Here is a 20449-nt window from a genome sequence, read left to right on the forward strand (position 1 = left end):
ACATTTTAATGGCCAAAGATTCCTCGAGCTCTAAAAGTGACCGTGACTTTTTAATGCTCTGTAAATGTTTCATACTGTTTTATTCAGTTCTGACATATCAAAGACCACAGAGCAGAATCTTTAATGGCTCTCTCTTTTGGAGGGACCAGTTCTGGGTCTGCTCATGTGGATCTCCTGTGTCTCCCCCATAAATAAGCAGTTGATGACAGATGCTGATGTGGAGAGAGGAGCTCACATTTGGCTGTGACGCCTCTACAGGGTCCAATCCATCTGGTCTAGGTCAGTCCAGACCGCTTCATAAACTCAGATTTCTGTCTGTTCTGAATACTTTATGTTGATAACACGTTTACAATCTCTCATTTGGCAGATGGTTCATCAGTCCAGCTCCAGAGCAGAAGAGGACTTGGTGTCAGTCCTCCATCCATCACATAATGCAGTTCCTCCTGTCGGGGCTCCAGGAGCTTCTCTGAACAGACTGAAGGACGTCTGCTCTAAACCCGAAGTCTCTCTGAAGGAACATGAGTTCGACTCATCGGAAGGAAGACCTGGACGGGGAGCTGGGGATGGACTGAGTCAGGTAAGACCTGATTGTTCTGATGTGGAGAGAATCTGGTCCCTGTGGACTATTCAGACCAAGTTCTGCTCTGGAAGAACCACAAGTGGGAGCTAGTTTAACTAAAGTTTAAGAACACGATCTGCCAGCGTTGGCCAGCGCTTCGTTGGTTTCACCACACAAATGAGAGTTCCCAGAAAACTTCCTGCTTTGGTTCAGAGCTTCGGTTTCTGGGACTCAGATCTTTGTTGGTCTGTTGCTGAAGGACACGGCCCTGAGTCCTGATGCTGCTTTTCAGAAAGATAAATTCTCTCTTCTGCCAACGCTGTTGGAACAGTCTTAATCCAAAACAAGCAGCTCTTCTCTGTTTCCCAGTCTGCCATCTCCTCCTCCTGATTTAGAGTCGACTGAAGCATCATCAGAACCGTCTCATCCGTCTATTGAAGCCACTCTGAGCTCTGACTTTAGAGAAGAACAGAGACAAACACCAACCGGCGCTGCCAGCTGAGGATTTAAGGAGGATCTGTGACGCTGCCAGTATGGCTGCAGTAAATCCAGTCAACATCAAATAAAAGCTGCTTTATTTGCTCTTAAGGACACCAACAGAACTTCAGTTAAAAAAAAAAGACTGTGTTTGGACTCGGACATGTGTGGATGAGGCTGCCTCTTGAAAAGTTGGAACTTAAACCCAAATCTGGTGGTTTGTTGGTGGTCGGAGATCTGACTGCTGTGTCAGCAAACATCAGATTCGTCACCGGCCCAAATCGTCCGTTTTTGTGATCTGAAACCACAAATACGATACAGGAGAGAAACTAAATGTTGCAGATCGGCTCTGACAGATAGATGGGAGGAGGCCTGAGTCACCGAAGACACAAACACACTCACACACATGTACACAAGTCCTTTCTGTGCAGCACATAAGAGGCTAAGTCCAACTTTGTTGTTCCCTCTTTTGTCTTTTTCACACTCTCTCCTCCCAACTCAAACACGCACATGTATAAATCAAACATTATTGCTGACTGACTCAACCTGAGTGGAATTAGATTGATGTTACACACACACACACACACACACTCACACGCTTTGGGTTTCCCAGAAAAGCAGAGCTGAGTGTTTGAATATCCTCCAGTGGTCTTCACATCATAAACAGAATTGATGAGCTGTCTGACGGACGTTTGGGCTGCGGCTGTTTCCACGAGGACCGGAGCTTTTTCTTCGTGTTGTGTCTGTTTACAATTAATTATGACTCATTTTGTGGGAATGAGTCACAGTATACATTTTAAAATCATGAGTCCACCGACAGGAGTCCAAACTTTTAGGCCAACGTGGATGAGAAGCGATATGAGCTGAGGGTCAGGATGGATCACCGTTAATGTGGGTTTTGACGACGACATGATATCATTAAAATAGACACAATTCTGAGATAATCTCTTTTTACAGCCTACTATGAAGCAAATGTAAAACAAATAAAGATCAGTAGTATAGTTACATAACTCAAAATCAAACCACGGAAACTTGGTAAACTTTTTCAAAAGTCCCTTTTGATTTTGTTATTACAGATTATATCAAATTACTCAGCTCCCTTTAGGTCGTTGCTCGGTTCTTTATTGTTAAGAAATGCATGTCATTTCATTAAAACCAGAGAAAGCATTTCCCCCAGTGTGTTGATTATTGTGTAACAAAGCTAAATTGTGTTTTAAATAGATTAGACCAGATACACTCCTGCCAGGCTCTAAAATTGTTCCTTCTGATGTTAGAGAATCTTTCAGGGATTTATTGAGGGATCCATTGAACTCCACCTGGACCCACTGTGGCACTCACTACACTTCATTTAGGAACTTTAGAACCTTTGAACACATGAAGGACCTTCAGTGAAGAACAGAAGTAGAACTCCTTTTAGGATCACTGGAAATTCTTGTTGGATTATCAAATGGTCATTTAAACTAACTGTTAGAGTTGTCGAAGGTTTCCGAAGCATACAAATGTCACATGTGTTTTTATCAGTGGTGTTATTACATCACTGCATTTACTCCACACACACACAGTAACACACAGGAACACACACCCTTCAGGGATCAGGGTGGGTTTTTCTTGGCTTCATCCTGCATCAATAACTCTGAAAATGCTGCAGCTGCTGGAGCCGTCGGATCCAAAGAGTCCAGCAGAGTCCACAACACACAGCGTGGAGGGGGCTGTCAACGTTTATTAACGTTTAACACCTTATTTTTATCAGCAGCTTCTCCACGCCGTCTTTCACACAGTCCCTGACTTATCCTGCTTCACTTTGGAGCCAGTCAGTGTCCTCAGTTTCACCGCTAACAAGACAAATGAACGTTTTTCTGAAGCCAAACATTTCCACAACGAGTTCCACAGCGTGTTCCCAGGATCCATCAGATTGTGTTTCCCTGGAATCCAATAATGACATAACCATCATATGATGTCACACAGCCGCTCACCATTGACTTTAACAGTTCAGAGAATTTAATAGTTTCAAACACACATGTAATAAATGCTGGAGGATTGATTGACTGGAAAGTTGTAGATGATGAGATACAACACAAAGCCAGAGTCCCAGCTCTCTCTGTGAGCTGGAAAAATCAATTGTTGCTGATGTTAATGGGAATGAGAGGCCAGCAGCTGGTCAGATGATGATGATGATGATGATGATGATTGTGTGTTGGTCACTTCTACTTTTACAGCATCACAAAGGAAACCTGAGCAGCAGCAGCTGTGCCCAACACTGGAAACAACTCAACTTTTCCTTTGTGTAGATTTTCAGAAATGGATGAGCTTTCTTCAGCTATCACAGACAGGGTCAGTGAGCAGAAACACCATCCCTCCTTTCCTCCGACAGACGTCACGCCCGGCCACCAATCAGCTGCGGTGTTTATCCTGCAGCTTTTATAAACCAGCCCGGCTGCTGCCAGCATCAGTCCTCCGCTCCGCTCTCGGCTCGTCATGCTCCGGTTGGTTCTGTGCGTCACGGCCGTGCTGGCCGCCCCGGCTGCGGGCTCCGGGCCGCGGATAGCCAAACGCTTCGCCATCGGCTGCCCGGAGCTCTGCGACAAGTCCCAGTGCGCCCCGATCCCGGCGGACTGCCTGGCCGGGGACGTGCTGGACCGGTGCGACTGCTGCCCGGTGTGCGCGTCCGGAGAGGGCGAGAAGTGCGGCGGCACCGGCGACGGGGAGTGCGCCGAGGGCATGGAGTGCGTGGTGACCGACGGCGTGGAGGCCAGCAGCACCGTCCGGCGGAGGGGCAGAGCCGGCGTGTGCGTGTGCACCAGCTCCGAGCCGGTGTGCGGCAGCGACGGCGTCTCCTACCGGAACATCTGCGAGCTGAAGCGCGTCAGCAACCGGGCGGCAAAGCTGCAGCAGCCGCCGGTCATCTTCATCCAGAGAGGCGCCTGCGGGAAAGGTGAGAGGAGTGTGTGAGTCTGCACACACAGACACACAGACACACAGACACACACCTGCACGTGTGTAATCAATCCATACAGGTGTGCTTCTACTTTCTACTCTCCTGATAGAGCTGCACTGACTCTGAACTGAGAGAGAGAGAGAGAGAGAGAGAGAGCAGGACTCTGGAAGTCGGCCTGTAACTGCTCAGAGTTTGATAAGACAGAAATTCCAGTAAAGTGTGTGTGTGTGTGTGTGTGTGTGTGTGTTTTGGAAATGAACTTGGATGACCTCAGCAGCGTACTACACACACACACACACACACTGATCAGATTATCCTCCATCAATCTGACACATTCATGTAGGAGGCATCTTCCTGATCCACCATCAGCAGCTTTACTCCCCCCCCCCCCCCCCCCCCCCAGCCCAAAGACAAACTGAACGCTAACTCCCCATGCATTGAAGTGAATGGGAAATCCACATCTAATACACCCATTATCCACCAAAATGATGAGTTCAGACTGAGGGCTCACGGTGACGGTGTCATCCCCTGATAAATGCCCATTGTAGTCTTTTCTACATCGGTCAGGATCCAGATGTTAGCTGGTCGCAGCTGGTTCAGCTGCTAACTTCTGTTTCTGTGTCTATGCTAAGCTAGGCTACATGAGCATGTAACTTTCAGAATCAACTTCAACTTAAAGCATCAGTGCACGAATGAAATCCTCCATCTGCTGATCTCAGATCATTTTTACACTGTACCAAAGTAGACACACACACACACACACACACACACACACTGCATGTTATCCTAACAACCTCATAATGTCTTGACATTTTGGGCAGGATGTCTTAAGTGGCTGCTCTGTGCTGTAAAAACAAACAGAGTTTTCCTGTGAGTGAGTGTGTGAGAGAGAGAGAGTAAAGAAAGCATATTAAGGAGTGAACACACACACACACACACACACACACACACACACACACACACAGCTGTGACCACACCAGTTTGCTGACTTCAGTTTGATTCAAACTCTCTCGAGTTGAACAAGGTCAAACTTCTGCCGCTGCTGATGATCCTCCTTGTCTTCTTCCCTCCTTCACATCAATTAACATCTCTCCGTTCCTGGAGGGATGAAAAAGAGGGAGTTTTCTCTTCCTTCCCTCATTGTCCCGATTTAGTAATTGTTCTCCCTCTTCCCATCTCAGTCTCCTCACATTTCCTGTTTTTCTCTCCTCATGTCATTTTAATTCCTCCATCTCATTTCCTCTCACATCCTCTTTTCAAAGTTTCCCCCTTTTTTGATCTTTTTGACCTGAAGAGTCGTTTCTTCTTCGGGAATTTGAATTTCTCTCTCTGAGGACAGAAAACTGGAAGATGTCAGAGTCACACAAACGCACAAACATAATGTCAAGTCTTCTGTTGTGATTCATCGCTTGGAGCTGATTGGTTGATTGTGTAACTTCCTAAACAGATGCAGATCTGGGTCAAATAGTTATTTAACCCAGATTTGAAGGAGTCACAATGTTTTGTTTTTGTTCCCCTTGTCTTATTTTCTGCTTCCTGTTCAGACCTGCGGGCCGTCCGATAGATTGGCAGGCCTGGATACTGTGTCAACAAAACACGGTTGCACAGTGACGCAACTCTTTCAGGACCAGGAGGAATTTCTTTCCTAGTTCAGGCTCGTCCAGCTCTTAACGAGATTTGAAGACAACTTTATTATCCCAAACAATTGTTTGGGTGATGCTACTTTTGGAGAACAGTGCTTTGGGTCGAAAAACAAAAGCAGCCGAGTTTTGTGCAAATTCAAATGACATCAATCATTATTTTTATTTTACTTATCTTGTCTGAAAAGACCAAAACCAAAACTGTGTTAACTGCCATTAAACAGGAAGAAGTCGTGCTTTTGTTGGGGACTATTTCCTGTATTTGGGCCACCCTCTCCTCAGCGGTGCATTCAAGGACACCGATATCTGAGTAACGTGGCTGTAGACTCGACCTCCCGCTGACCTCACTGCGGCCGACACCTGCAGTGTCTGTTTAAGGTCGAGATGTTTCCTGGTTCGTGTGACTGACTGCATTCAGCTCACATGAAAGCTGCAGCAGCTGACACAGCACCAGTCCACACACACACATCAGTGTGCTCCAGATAGTCAGGTGCAGCTGAGGCTGAAGTGAACATTCAGTCCGTCAACAGTTTGCAGAATCAGTACGTGTGAGTCAGACTTCAGTTTAATTATTCCTTAATAAGAAATAAAACTCGGCGGTGATACGATCTGAGATAAGTGTCTTTACCGGCTCTCCGTCTCATGAATGAAAAATGAAGGTTATATTTAACAGAGTTTGGACCGACACAGTGAGTTTACACAGCGGCTGACTGTTTTCCAAAGTCTACATTCGTTCATTCTGAGTTATGGAGCAACAGTTTGTTGCTGATACTGCGTTTGTCTGACGGATGACTCGGCGGTTAAATATTAAAATTAGAAATAAATGTTGTCATGCTGAACCTTGAATGGAGGTTACAGTAGAACATGGATGTTCTTTTGTTTAGACTGCAGGTCTAAAAAAACCAACAAATTCACATTTCAAGTCTAAAAATAGGCCGACAGGTTCCAGCTGAAATGCTGCTACGGGCTTTTCCTTCGCTTAGTTCTGACCCAGATAACAAAAAGTGTCCGGTTAGTTGGAGAAGCAGTGACGGAGTGCTGAAGGAATTATGGGAATGATGATGAGGATCATGTGAAGGCCGCACAGTGAATCTTCTGACAGCTGACAGAAACCCGGATCTGTAAAATCAAGCATTGATTTTCTACCTACTGACCATCAGGGGGCGACCCTTATATCTATTGAAGTCTATGGGAAAATGTCCCTCCTCCTCCTCAGTGAACCTTTTCCTGATGGTCTCAGTTTGTAGTTTACAGTCTTCAACACAGCATTTTAAAGGTTTTTCTGTCGATAATTCACCAACAGGCTGGAGGATGTTTTTTGGGGTGGTGGGGGCTTTGTGGCGTGCCTAAAATGAACTAAACTCTGGTTTGGTTTTCACCATAAACGAACGCAGCTTTGAGGAAACATGTTTTCTGCCCTGACGCAAACAGAGAGTGTGTCCTAACTGGGACCACAAGGTCAAAAGAAGGATCATGAGAAACCAAAAAGGGGGGTTACATAAGGTGACAGTGGTGGTTTAATCTAAAAACATCATTAACCCCCCCTCTGAGTCATTTCCTTTGTTGTATAAGCATCAATGGGAACAGCAGATCAGCTCCAGCTGCCTCTACTTCACTTTGTGCACATCTGGATTTGGTTCGACCCAGAAGCTTCAGTTTGGGTCACATGACACAGGGGGAGGGGTGACGGGGCGGGGGGGATGATTGATGAGTCTGAAGTCAACGTTTTTATCCAAAACAGCAGCACAAACCCACAGTAGTAGTGTGTGTGTGTGTGTGTGTGTGTGTGCGCTCACTGACTGTGTGTTGTGTCCTCTCAGGTCAGCAGAACCCCGACAGTCTTCGTTACAAGTACAACTTCATCGCTGACGTGGTGGAGAAGATCGCACCTGCTGTCGTTCACATTGAACTGTACCGCAAGTAAGACACACACACACACACTCACACACAGGCATTAACCTTTTAATGTTTAACGACAACCACAAAACATTAAGGAGCCCGCTCTTTCCTGTTTCCCATCATGCAACATGAGTGATGGGACTCCTGGCCTTGTGGTCACATGGATAGACTACACAGTGGGTTTTCCTTTGCAGACGTTGTAGCTGTCTTGAGACTTTTTGTGTGTTTGATGGGGAATGTTAGCGCTGCTGGTATTTGAGGATGTGAGTCACGGAGCGTTTCTCCTTCGCCGTCTCTCAGGATGATATTCTCCAAGCGAGAGGTGGCGGTGGCCAGCGGCTCTGGGTTTGTGGTGTCAGAGGACGGCCTCATCGTCACCAACGCTCACGTGGTGGCCAACAAGAACAGAGTGAAAGTAAGCCAAGACAAACAACCTGCTGAGTTTTAGAAATCCTTCACGTGTGAATATCAGTAAGGCGTTTCCTTGTCCTCCTTTAGGTGGAGCTGAAGAGCGGAGCGACATTCGACGCAAAGATCAAAGACGTGGACGAGAAGGCCGACATCGCTCTGATCAAGATCGACGTTCCGGTGAGTCACACTTGATGGTTTCCCTCTTCGTGTTTCTGGAGGAGTCCAATCTGAAAATGAAACACAAAGCAGGAATATATTCGGGTCAGAAGACTTTTTCCTGGTAAATTCAGGTGTTTGCTCTGTTTTCCATCAGCAGCCACAGTTTTGAATTTGAGTTGAGAGGGATGTTTGAAGCGAAGCGTGTCATGACTCATGAAAGTGGAGATCCGAGCAGCAGGTTGGGACACAGACGGTTTTCATGTTGGGCGAGTTAATGCGGGCTTTCATTTTCTCACACAGCTTTGTTTCTCCGGAAAGGAAAGTCTCCAGCAAACTGTGGACAGTGAAATAAATATTTTGTAGCACGAAGAGGCGAGTGTGTCTGATTTAAATACAGATGCTGGACGGATCGAAGAGCTGCTTCCTGTGCAGCATCAGAGACTTTTTTATTGGTAAAAGAGGAAATCATCAAATTCCACCAAAGTCTACTAATATTGTGTCCTCACGTTAGATTGAACCAAGAAAGGCCTGAGGCCAAGTTTAAAGTCCAAAGATTTTAAAAGTCCACGGGATGCATCAGGAAAACACTGTATTCTCTTTTGAGGCCTTAAATGATGTTTAAAGTTAATATAGGTTTAATGCTCATAAGAAAACAGGTTAACTGGCGAACAACGAGCCGTTTGTTTGCCCCCTGCAGCCGACACGTTCAGACCTGTTAATGCCGTTTCCAACAAACATCCTTCCTGCCATCTTGAATTACCATCAAGGAGCAGCGAGCTGAGATGTTTCCACTGAATCGGGCAGACACGCAAAGACAGGAAAACCGCACCGCCATCCCTGACTGGGATCTGGTTGGCAGGTGGCCGTTTAGTTTGGCGTCGATTTACAGAAAGGATGAAGTTTTGTTTCATTTCCTTCAGAGGTAATAATGTACACGAAATGTAATTTTACAGATGTTCAGGTGTCAAAACAGTGTCTTTAAAATGAATTTGAGTAAATCTACAAAACCTTCAGGACTGTTTGAACTGAGCCAACGACAGAAGCTTCAGTGATGACTGAGAGCAGCTGTGATTCACAGAGAATTAGCTCCTCATTAGAGAGCACAAAAACAGCTCTAATCTGATTACTCGGTCATAAATAACAGCTGAGTAAGCTGTTAAGCCTTTTCAAACAAAGCTCTAATAAACATAAGATGCCTGAACGCGCTGCATGACTCGATCTGCCCGCCTCATGCTACATTGAACTACCAACCGAAATCAAGTTCAAATGGAATTCAAATTTTAAGCATCGGCCTTAATCATAAATTTGAATCTCCAAGTTTTATCTGATGCGGAGCTTTAGTTCCCAGTAATTCACTTCAAACCACTGCGGTGTCTCACACACACACACACACACACAGTGACCCTGCAGGATGGGAGTTCATGTTTGCCGGTGAGACGGAGACAATCATGGTTTTCCTCGGCATGTCGGGAACAGAGTGTGGGTGGGGCTGCAGCTTGGGGGGATGAAATTGTGCAGAAATCTGCAAATCGCTGAGCACTTGTGGTTTGGTCTTACATGCACACAAAACCAAAAGGCAACTGTGCGACAGATGAAAAATGACCTCGCACACATCCGTCCCAGGCCGAAGCACACTCTGCTGGTCTGTGATGGTTCAGTCCTGCTTTCTGCAGACTATAACGGTCCAAACCTGGCTGAAAACTGTGCCGTTTCATGGCAGTGTTACAGAAGCAGCATGTGTATCCACCAAATACTCAGGGCTAAAGGTCAAAGGTCAGATGCTCCATAAAATACAATGCCCGTAGTGACTGGAGGTCGGCTGCAGAAGCTGCGTCAGGCTGTAAAAGATGATGCTTCAGATGGTTTTCAGACCTTCGACAGAGAAAAGAGTTTGGGGGCAGCTTTGGTTCAGACAAGCATGAAGCTTCTGGGCTGAAACCAGGACAGATGGATGGATGCTCCACCTGACTGGAGGTCTGTTTGGGTGTGCAGGTCGGCCTGGAATGGGCCGGAGACAGAGATCAGACCGGATGTTTAGCGACCGGGAACTGTTGGCTGCTGCTCTGCTGCTCAGAATCTTGACTCATCCAGTAAAACCTCGATCCAACATTGATCAGTTTCCATGACACACAAACAGGACCAGCTTAGGGAATCTGCTCTGATCAGCTCAGAGGATTAATGGATCCAGGACAGCTGCAGAGCTTCTCATCCTGATCCTATGAAAACACTGCTGCACGGTGATCCACGTCTGATAGTCTGTGCTTTTAGAGTCACACTTGGATAATCAGGAGGAAATAAATATGTGGTGATCATCACATTTTCATATAGTTAATAAGCTTTGTACTGGAAGGGAAATTCCTGGGATTATTGTTCCGTCTGCAGCCTTCATCCTCTCAGTGAATTCCTCAGAGAGTTGGCAAAGCTCCTGTTTGTTTAACCAGCTGAAAGGTCTGAAACCATCCTGTGTGAAACAGTAAGGGCGAAAACTAGAAACGTAATTTGTTCTGCAATGCAGTGTTTTCACAGCAAACACTTGTCGGGGTGGAAAAGCTGTTAGACTTTATTTATGGAGAACATGTGATGATTCAGGAAGATGTAAAGACCCACAAGCACAAATTTAGATGCAAAATCAAGTGCCCAATCAAAAGCAGGTGTCAAACTATACGGCTGACTGGAGTGAGAGAGAGCGGTCAAAAAAGGAAAGAACCAAACAGTGAGCAGAGCATGGAGGGTCGGCTGTGGAGATGAGGACAGTTAATGATGCAACAAACGGGGAGAATAAACAGAAGCAGATGAACCCGACAGAGAAGGACAAAGTAAACTAAATAACTCTTCTATAAACTTCTGATACAAAAAGTTGGGTCAGATGTTGTTGTTTGTGTCCATCTGATGTGGTGAACCAAGAAAAATCACTTGGACGCTGTTTCTTTGTTTTATCAAACATCTCACTGCGGCAGCAGAAACAGAGATTAGAAAACCGTCTGCACAACCAAATTCCTGGAGCGCTGTGAGAGGATGGACTGAGACCAGATTACAGACAGCTGAATGATTTCATCCTGGGAGACAGCAAAAACCTTCAGGAACCGGATTCCTGCTCCGTTAAAGACCGGGCAGACAGACGGGAGGCTGGTGCAGCCTCAGGAGATAATGAGAGGGAGACAAAGATAAGAAACCACAGTCTGTTTCTTTTTTTTTTTTTTTCTAACCTTCTGCTGTGAGACTGTAATTACCGCTGAAACCTCCAAACAAAGAGCTCTGACTATGGTCATTTAGTGGGCAGAGCCTTCAGACGGGTCAGGTCCTGGTGGTTCAGGTCCTGGTGGTTCAGGTCCTGATGGTTCAGGTCCTGGTGGTTCAGGTCCTGGCTGTTCAGGTCCTGATGGCGGGTCAGGTCCTGGTGGTTCAGGTCCTGGCTGTTCAGGTCCTGGCTGTTCAGGTCCTGGCGGGTCAGGTCCTGGTGGCGGTTCAGGTCCTGGTGGGTCAGGTCCTGATGGCGGTTCAGGTCCTGGCGGTTCAGGTCCTGGCGGTTCAGGTCCTGGCGGTTCAGGTCCTGGCAGTTCAGGTCCTGGTGGCAGTTCAGGTCCTGGCGGTTCAGGTCCTGGTGGCGGTTCAGGTCCTGATGGTGGTTCAGGTCCTGATGGTGGTTCAGGTCCTGGCGGTTCAGGTCCTGGCGGGTTCAGGTCCTGGCAGCAGTTCAGGTCCTGGCGGGTTCAGGTCCTGGTGGTTCAGGTCCTGATGGCGGTTCAGGTCCTGGTGGCGGTTCAGGTCCTGATGGTGGTTCAGGTCCTGATGGCGGTTCAGGTCCTGATGGTGGTTCAGGTCCTGATGGCGGTTCAGGTCCTGATGGTGGTTCAGGTCCTGGCGGTTCAGGTCCTGATGGCGGTTCAGGTCCTGATGGTGGTTCAGGTCCTGGCGGGTTCAGGTCCTGGCAGCAGTTCAGGTCCTGGCGGGTTCAGGTCCTGGTGGTTCAGGTCCTGATGGCGGTTCAGGTCCTGGTGGCGGTTCAGGTCCTGATGGTGGTTCAGGTCCTGATGGCGGTTCAGGTCCTGATGGTGGTTCAGGTCCTGGCGGGTTCAGGTCCTGGCAGCAGTTCAGGTCCTGGTGGGTCAGGTCCTGATGGCGGTTCAGGTCCTGATGGTGGTTCAGGTCCTGGCGGTTCAGGTCCTGATGGCGGTTCAGGTCCTGATGGCGGTTCAGGTCCTGATGGTGGTTCAGGTCCTGGCGGGTTCAGGTCCTGGCAGCAGTTCAGGTCCTGGTGGGTCAGGTCCTGATGGCGGTTCAGGTCCTGATGGTGGTTCAGGTCCTGGCGGTTCAGGTCCTGATGGCGGTTCAGGTCCTGGCAGCAGTTCAGGTCCTGGCGGGTTCAGGTCCTGATGGTGGTTCAGGTCCTGGCGGGTCAGGTCGGGTGAACAGAGGAGTGTTTTGTGGAAGCGACGGAGGAAAAGCTCTGACTGGAACAGATGAATGAATCCATTCAGGCTCGTGTCATTCATGTCCCATAAACCTGACAGACCTCATCAGAAGATTTCTGATTTACAGTCATTTCTAATCTGACTACACAAACAGTCACAAACACAAAAATGAAAATCTGATTTTGAAGTTAAATAATTGCAGCATGATTCCAGCAACAAAGTTTCACCCAACAATAACATTTTATGTGACATTAAAGCAGACGTAAATAAAATGTAAATATTCCCAAAGAAATGTACATAAGACTTTATTTTCTTTCCAGGAAATGGTCAAAGCGTCCTGTTGACCCGTCCAGCTAACAAATTATTGTTCAGGCGTGAAGTTTCCTCATGTTCGGACTCTCAGCTGTCAGGTTCGTCATCAGTTAGTTGTTTGGGCTCCATTTTCTGATAAAATTCAGCTTTACGTGCTAAAGTGTGAGTTCAACCTGTCGCTAACCTCACTCAGGTTTATTTGGAGCTGCACAAACAGAAATCTCAAACTTTGGCCTCCGGCAGCACATTTTATTCGACTTCATCGCACACTGACTCACACACACATCGTCCTGAAAGCACAAAGTGTTGTTCGTGTGCAGATGTGTCGGGCATACCTGTGGTTTCAGGTGGCTTTTCTGTGCACGTCAGTCAGTTTCTCAGCGGCCGCCTTCAGGCACAAACCGCTTCATGTCTCTTTTATTCCGTCTGCTTCATTCCTTCCTACTCTGCTTCTCACCTTGCTGCTCCTTTCCTCCCTCTCTCTCTCCCTTTACCTTGAAAGTGGGTCAGAGTCTTCAGGCTTACTCGCCAAACAGAGGAAATGGGCAACACATGTGTCCGTCATCAGCAGGGAGACAAGATGCACACTCACGCACGCACACACACACACAAACGTACACTTGTCGAGCTCAGTGCAGTGTTGATGGAAGTTGGGTTTGAACATGGCGGCTGCTTTATGTCAGTTTTTCTGTTCCGCGTCACATCTGGAGCTGAAGTAGGTTAGTAGGACAACACGCCGCTCGCCAGCTCACGGTTCATGGAGGGTTGGCCAATCGGCAAACATGCCGGCTGAGGCCTGAAGCCAAAGCCAAATTGTCTTAAGGTCCAGTATTTGCTCCCAATTTGTGTCAGTGATCAAACTTTGTACTGCATCAAAAATATCCCCCTGGACCAAACAAACATTTTCCCTTCAATTCACCTTCAAGAGAAGTTTGAGACTTAACACGCTCAAAACCTCAAAATCTATAAATCTGCTGTTTTCTCAGCTCAACACAAAGTTCATTTGCTCACCAGGAAACAGGGTGGTCTGTCGTTCAGAAGTACCGAGAGCTTCACAGCTAATCAAACAACGATCAAAAGCCAGTGAAATAAGTGTGTAAGAGTGTCACAGGGAAGATGCTTGTTTGCTATGAGAGCCAAAAAAAATAGGTGGCTTTCCTCACAAGCTCGGCCGACAGTTTATGGTTTTGGAAGACTTATGAAGTCTTTGGTCTGAAAAAGTTCAAGTTGTTTGAATATAAAAACAAAAGACAGGGGCCTAAAAATGAGCCCTGTGGAACTCCAGCAGTGAGGGCGGGCAGTTCAGACAAAACCTCGACACCTTCAGGGCTGGAGAAGCAGCTCCGATGGTTCCAAGTCCAGGAGCTCATTTTATGAAAGAAGAAACATGTTAAAAGTTCGTCACACTCAAATTTTATGATCGGACAAAAAGCTGCAATGACAAAGATGGAAAATCAAATCTTATGACCCACTTAACTGTGACCTGCAACTACACACAACAAAACAAACAAAAATTTGTCAGGTTTTCACGAACTGATCCAGAGGGGCTTGTTCTGGACTTTATTTTATTTTTTCCCATCTTAGTGATTTGTACAGACCACAAAATAACATCACACTCATGCTGTAATGGCACATGGGTCTCATTAATTCAGTTTTTTTTCTTGTTTTTGGCTGCGTTTTTACTCTTTTTTCCTTTTTTTTTGCACATTTACACAAAGACAGCCTGGCAAAGAGGGAGCAAGAAAAGTGCTTAAACACCAGCCAAAGCAGTGATGAATGTAGAAACCTGCCAACTGACCACATGTTCATCAACATGATGGGAAAAGATGAGAAAACGCCACCTGGGAATAGAAAATAGACATCACCCAGCTTATTGAAATGTTATGTGGATATTAAGAGAACGACAGAAAAAGAGATGATGAATGACAAAGCCCCCAAAGTGGATTCAAACCAGAGACGTTGTGATTCACGATCAGATCATCTTCAGATTTTTAGAATATCACGCATCATTTATTTGACCACGTCACACTGATTCTATCTATCATCAGTGTTTTTTCAGAGATGCAACGATTGATTAGTTAAACTGTTTTTTGTTACGTCACCAAAGTCAAACAAAACAATTGTCACAGCAAACAAAAAGCTCAAAGACACACAAACAACTTTTATTGCTCTGCTATGGTTTGATCAGTTTTGTCTCTAATCCGTGAATCATCTCTTTCTAACGAGCCCTAGAAAAAGTACATTTAATATTTTTTATGCTCCTGTTTTTCCTGATCTCAGTGTTTATGCTCGTGTCAAACATCACAGTCGCTCTGATGTTCGCCTGTGATCCTGAAATGATTAGACTTGTGCAAATAAAGACATTTACTGGCTCTTCCTCTGGTGGAGCAGATGAAGCTGCCGGTGCTGCTGCTCGGCCGCTCGGCTGACCTGCGGCCCGGAGAGTTTGTGGTCGCCATCGGCAGCCCGTTTTCCCTCCAGAACACCGTGACCACTGGCATCGTCAGCACCACCCAGAGGGGCGGGAAGGAGCTGGGCCTCCGCAACTCTGACATGGACTACATCCAGACCGACGCCATCATCAACGTGAGTGACGGGAACCAACAGGCTAAACTTTTGGCATGTCCATGTGTTTCAGTCATCATTTCCTTTATTTTGTACATTCTCTGTTTGTTTTCTTACAGTATGGCAACTCAGGGGGGCCACTAGTCAACCTGGTAAGTGATGGAAACAGCAGTTTTTGTGTCAGTGTCAGATTTCCTGTGACTTTGGAGCTGATTTCTTTTCTTCATCACGACTGAATAAACAGAAACTGAGCTTCCTCTGACTTGGACACCGCCCGAATGTTGCGAAACACTGATATACGCCATCTCTTATAAACAAACACCAATGTCCATAAAGTCCTTATTAGGAAAGGTAAATAAAGAGTTTAGGTAATGGCTGGCGAACGCAGCCTGTCTACAGCTGACGGTGATTATCAGAGAACAATGTGGCGTCAGAAACCCAGTTTAACAAGCGTTGTGTGGAAATTTGACTTACTGGGGGAATGAATTGACGTGTGTGTTTGTTTGTGTGTTTGTGTGCGTCCAACAGGATGGAGAGGTGATCGGCATCAACACTCTGAAGGTCACAGCAGGAATCTCCTTCGCCATCCCCTCAGACAAGATCAGACAGTTCCTGGCAGAGTCACACGACCGACAGGCCAAAGGTTTCGCTCTATTTTCTGCCTTTTTTTGGCGTTATCAGGAGGGTCCGAAAGCAAATCAGCATATTGATCCATAAACAGATCTAACCCTAACCGTTAAGGTGTTGGCAACAACTGAACACACAGAACAGAGTGCTCAGTACGTTTCACTCATGAACATCGTCGAAAGGTGTTTTATTTGTCTGATTATAATGTAATCTCGTGTGGGAACGGCCAGTTATGACCCAAATAAAAAATAACATCTATAACCATCACTACAGGCAACAGGGAGGGAAGTAAAATGTGGTCTGCTTCAGCAGCTAATAAAATAGTCCATTTCAGACCAGAGTTGTAAATTGAATTTCAGCTGCTGAGCCAAAAAACACACTAAAAGCAGGTGTGTTTTATTGGTTTGGATTATTGCTCAACCATTATAGACTTTAGAGGTTTCTACCTGTCCACAAGAAAGCTTTGTGTATTTATATTCATAAAGCAGCACTTTTACAGCCCTAAAGTGCTTCACAATCAAAGGAAATAAATCTGATGAAAGAGTTACTGAAGGCGAAAGGTGACCACGTGCTGCTGAAGTCTGTAAACCTGGACCTGGACCGGGTCTGAGAAAAGAAACCATCTGCAGAGCCAAACAAAATACAAACTGCAGGTTTCAAAACAGCAGCCAACAAGTGAGAAGTAAAGAATTGATGTTAAGACGTCCGAGATGTTGTGCGATGTTGTGTGTGCTTCACTTTGTAACATGATCATTTCTGCAAGAAGCATGAGGTCATCATTCAGAATTCTTCTTCTCTGCGCAGGAAAAACATCCTCAAAGAAGAAATACATCGGTGTCAGGATGATGAGTCTCACTCCAACGTAAGTTCCTGTTTCTGATGACGTCATGCTTCAGACATTAAGTGAACAGATTCACAGAATAAAACGTTATTTCTGGCAGCTCTGGTTCAGATGCTGGAGTGAAATAAAACTTCCACGGATGACATCCACAGTGTCTCAGAGATGAAGTGATGATAAAACAGCAGCAGAGTTTGTGGTGAGACCAGGCGGTCCGATCAATCGCCCGGTTCCCGAATCGTGTTTTTCTCCATCTTGACTTTCGTGCTAATGAGGGCGGTGATCGTATCGGAGACGTGACCTCAGCCTCAGACACCTGCTGCCAAATGACCAGTTTGACCAGGAATGTGAATCAGCCCAGGCCACGCCCACTCTGACCCTTTAATGTGGGTCAGAGGAGGAGACGCCCGAAACACCAACAGAGCTTCATGTTTGTCCGTCCGGCCTGCAGGCGCCGCGTTTTCACTTAAAAGCTTTTTTAAAATCCTTTCATTCATTGACTGTAGTTTTCTGAATTTCGAGTGCATCTGAACATCAGGGAGTCAGATTGTACTGAAAATGCCCCCCTTCTCCCACCATTCATTAGCTGATGCGTTCATACACGTTATAGCACCAATTATCAGCTCTAAGTATTTTTAAATCAGATCCTACTGAGGAATGTATTTATGGATTTGTGTATTTATGCTGATTAATTGCTCCATAGAGGAAGTTGAACTTCTTCACCTCTGATTCAGAGGGATGTTCCACAGTTCATAATTCTGTTTTTGAGCATCCAAAGCTCAAATCTCAGGAGCTCTTGTCCGTCCTGTTAACTCTTCCAGCACTGCAACTGTACTCAAAACTCAAAATCACATCTGTCGAGGTTGCAGCTTTTTCAAATCATAAACTCGAATGTCACGATTAATCAGAGATGATTTGTGCGGTGGGATTGAGAATTAGTCACAACTCACAATGCCTTCAATACTAATTAATATCAGACTGTTATTTTGTGCTGGCTGTTTTCCTGCTCTCGCCACAGACTGGCCAAGGAGCTGAAGGAGAGGCAGTCAGACTTCCCAGATGTCACCTCTGGGGCCTATGTCATCGAGGTCATCAGCCGGACTCCAGCAGAGGCGTGAGTGGCTCTTCACTTTGTATTCCCCACATTATGTTGAGTTCACTGCCAAAATGTCCAGTCAGGAATCTGGGGATGTGTAAGCCTGCAGTGCTCCCTCTGGTGTGAGTTAGGGACCTTTTAGGATCCTGTTTAGTGAAAAACAGAGCTGTTTGGTGCAGAATTTATTTTCTCTTGGAAAGTTTGCTGGTATCCACATGAAAGCAGACCGCAGCGTCCCACCTGAGGAAACAGCAGGTAGAGTCTGGTGGGTTTATGTGGAAGACGGGCAGATGTCGGGCCGCACGTCTGATCTCGCTGAGGGGATATTTATTAGATTGAACTTTGTGTGTGTGAAGACTGCAGGATGTGGAAAGTTCACCTCAGGTATTAAAGCTGCTGTTTTGCTTTTGGAAGCGGGCTGAAAGTTGGCAGCAAAGACGGAATCCTGAATGTTTCCCACCCAGACGGTCCAGCTCCGTCTGGCGGCGAGGACAAACTGTTGCTGTTTGAGTTTGGCGCCACCTCCAGAATCCCGAGATGACTGGAGCAACATCTCAATTCAGGGGACACAATCCGTGAAAGTTTGGTCCTTCAGAACTGTTGTAGACTGCGAAGGCCGATCCGGACTGAGACGGTCTGATTTTACTTTGCGTCACCAATGACCACGTGTAAAGCCAAACATTTTAAAGCCTTGGCACAGAGCGGACCATGAGGGATCCCCCATTGCAGCCCCCGAATTTGAACGCTCAGGGATATTCCTGATCTGAACTGTCCTGATGTTTAATCCATTTGTTAATCTGATGAGGTAAAGCGGTGAGAAAAGGTTCTGGACTCAGATCTTTGTTTCCGCCCTTCAGAGCTGGCCTGCAGGAGAGTGACGTCATCATCAGCATCAACGGAGAGGGAGTCACCTCGGCCAGCGACGTCAGCGCCGCCATAAAGCAGGAAGACTCGCTGCGGACGGTGGTGAGGCGAGGCAACGAGGACGTCATCCTCACCATCGTCCCCGAGGAGATCGACCCTTGACCTCACGGCTGACGGAACAACCAATCGACTCAGCAACTCAACCAGTCAAAGAATCGTGAGCTGGCTCTCAGCATTTTTCAACCAATTGTGAACGCTTTGAAAAACCAAGCAACCAATCAGGGCATGTGTGTCGGAGGCCACATCTACTGTGTTTAAGAACTTGTAATTATTAGTGCACCGACGTCTCTTCCATGTTTGTATGCTCACACACAACTTCAGAATTCTGACTTCAGTATCCTGGGAGGTGAAGATTCAACCCTGTTGTCCTTCTAACATTAGTTTTTATTCCTTTTTTTTCGTTTCCTTCGTCTCAGACTTTTATATTATACTAACGCCACCTGTTGCAAACAGTTACTGCAGGTTACCATAGTTTTGTTGTGTATGTTCTGAACGGAATATTTTTAATAGTATTTTTGTCTTTGTGTGTTTGATGACAATTTTTCAAAAAATGGAATAAAATTATTTTTAAAAGTTTTGCCTTCTTTAACTGTGTTAATGGAAAAACTGTCCATAAAGATTCAAACTTTGAATCTTTTGTAAACTTATTTTCACATTTCCATGTTTCAATAATTTGACGCTAACAATCCAAACTGTTCCTTATTGAAGTCTAGCTGTTGGGGTTCCTCAAGGATCCCTCTTAGACCCCCTCACTTTCTGAAGTAATTTTTCATTCCTCTTCTACATCATATATTTGATACGCCACACATCTGCTCGACTAATCTTTTCATCGTCCAGTTAGGCGCCACCTCCTCTGTAGACTCACATGTCCGTTTGTGAGCTGCCATTTTTAAACCTGTAGTTTGTAATCTGTCTGTCAGCCATCTTTGAATTTGGAGACAGAGCAGCTGCATCCTCGGCTTTATGGTGAATTTTTCTCTAAATGGAACCATCGGTTTAAAATTACTATCATCAAATAGAACGCATTGGTGTTAGCTTTAGCAACATTTTCCATTATTAGCTACTGGAGGCTGTGAAATCATTGTTAGCTGCAGCTTTCAACGCTAACATGAGTTACATTTTTATTTTTGAGATGCTAGAAGCACATTAAGAGTCATAAAGTAGATAATTGTTGAACTTTGGTTACACCGTCTTACATCAGTTGACCTCCTGCATGAACAGTGTGGAGTGTTGTGTAACTCCTTGGCTCCATTGGGCCTTTACATGCACACAGCGGAGCCAACAGATTGTGTCATGCTCAGCCTTTCAGTGTGTAACATGAGGGAGGCCTCAGCAGACTAACAGCACAGAACAAGATGTTTGAGAGATGATGGTGGAGTTTCAGCTTGTGAACGGAGCTTCTCTAACTGTCGTCTGTGGTGAAATGTTCTAAATGAATGGCTTGCAGGTTTTAGGCTCCGTCACCTCCTGAGGGAAACATTTGTGTCTTAGGCTAAATGTAAATGTACAGCATGTTCACTTGCTGGTTGCCATAATACTGTAAGGTTTCCTCACCGACTTCCAAAGTGCACAGAGAAAGGAAGCAGCCCAAAAGG

The 20449-nt window shown here is 46.0% G+C and overlaps 1 protein-coding gene across 2 annotated transcripts; it reads left to right on the forward strand.

Annotated features, from left to right (window-relative positions):
• Positions 1-3455: 3455 nt before the first annotated feature.
• On the forward strand, positions 3456-19437 carry htra1b (HtrA serine peptidase 1b). Of its 2 annotated transcripts, XM_029527454.1 has the most exons (11): positions 3456-3968; positions 7432-7531; positions 7811-7925; positions 8009-8092; positions 9815-9817; positions 15193-15390; positions 15489-15521; positions 15898-16012; positions 16801-16858; positions 17853-17948; positions 18788-19437. In XM_029527454.1, exons 1-11 carry the CDS (start codon positions 3512-3514, stop codon positions 18954-18956), a joined length of 1428 nt encoding a protein of 475 aa, XP_029383314.1. In that variant the 5' UTR covers positions 3456-3511; the 3' UTR covers positions 18957-19437. The 2 variants fall into 2 exon arrangements, with proteins under 2 accessions (XP_029383314.1, XP_029383313.1); XM_029527453.1 differs by lacking the exon at positions 9815-9817 and having other exon boundaries at positions 3460-3968; positions 8009-8098; positions 15196-15390; positions 18788-19436.
• The last annotated feature ends 1012 nt before the right edge of the window (positions 19438-20449 follow it).

Source organism: Echeneis naucrates, chromosome 19 (assembly GCF_900963305.1).
Source record: "Echeneis naucrates chromosome 19, fEcheNa1.1, whole genome shotgun sequence".
NCBI classification, from domain to species: domain Eukaryota; kingdom Metazoa; phylum Chordata; class Actinopteri; order Carangiformes; family Echeneidae; genus Echeneis; species Echeneis naucrates.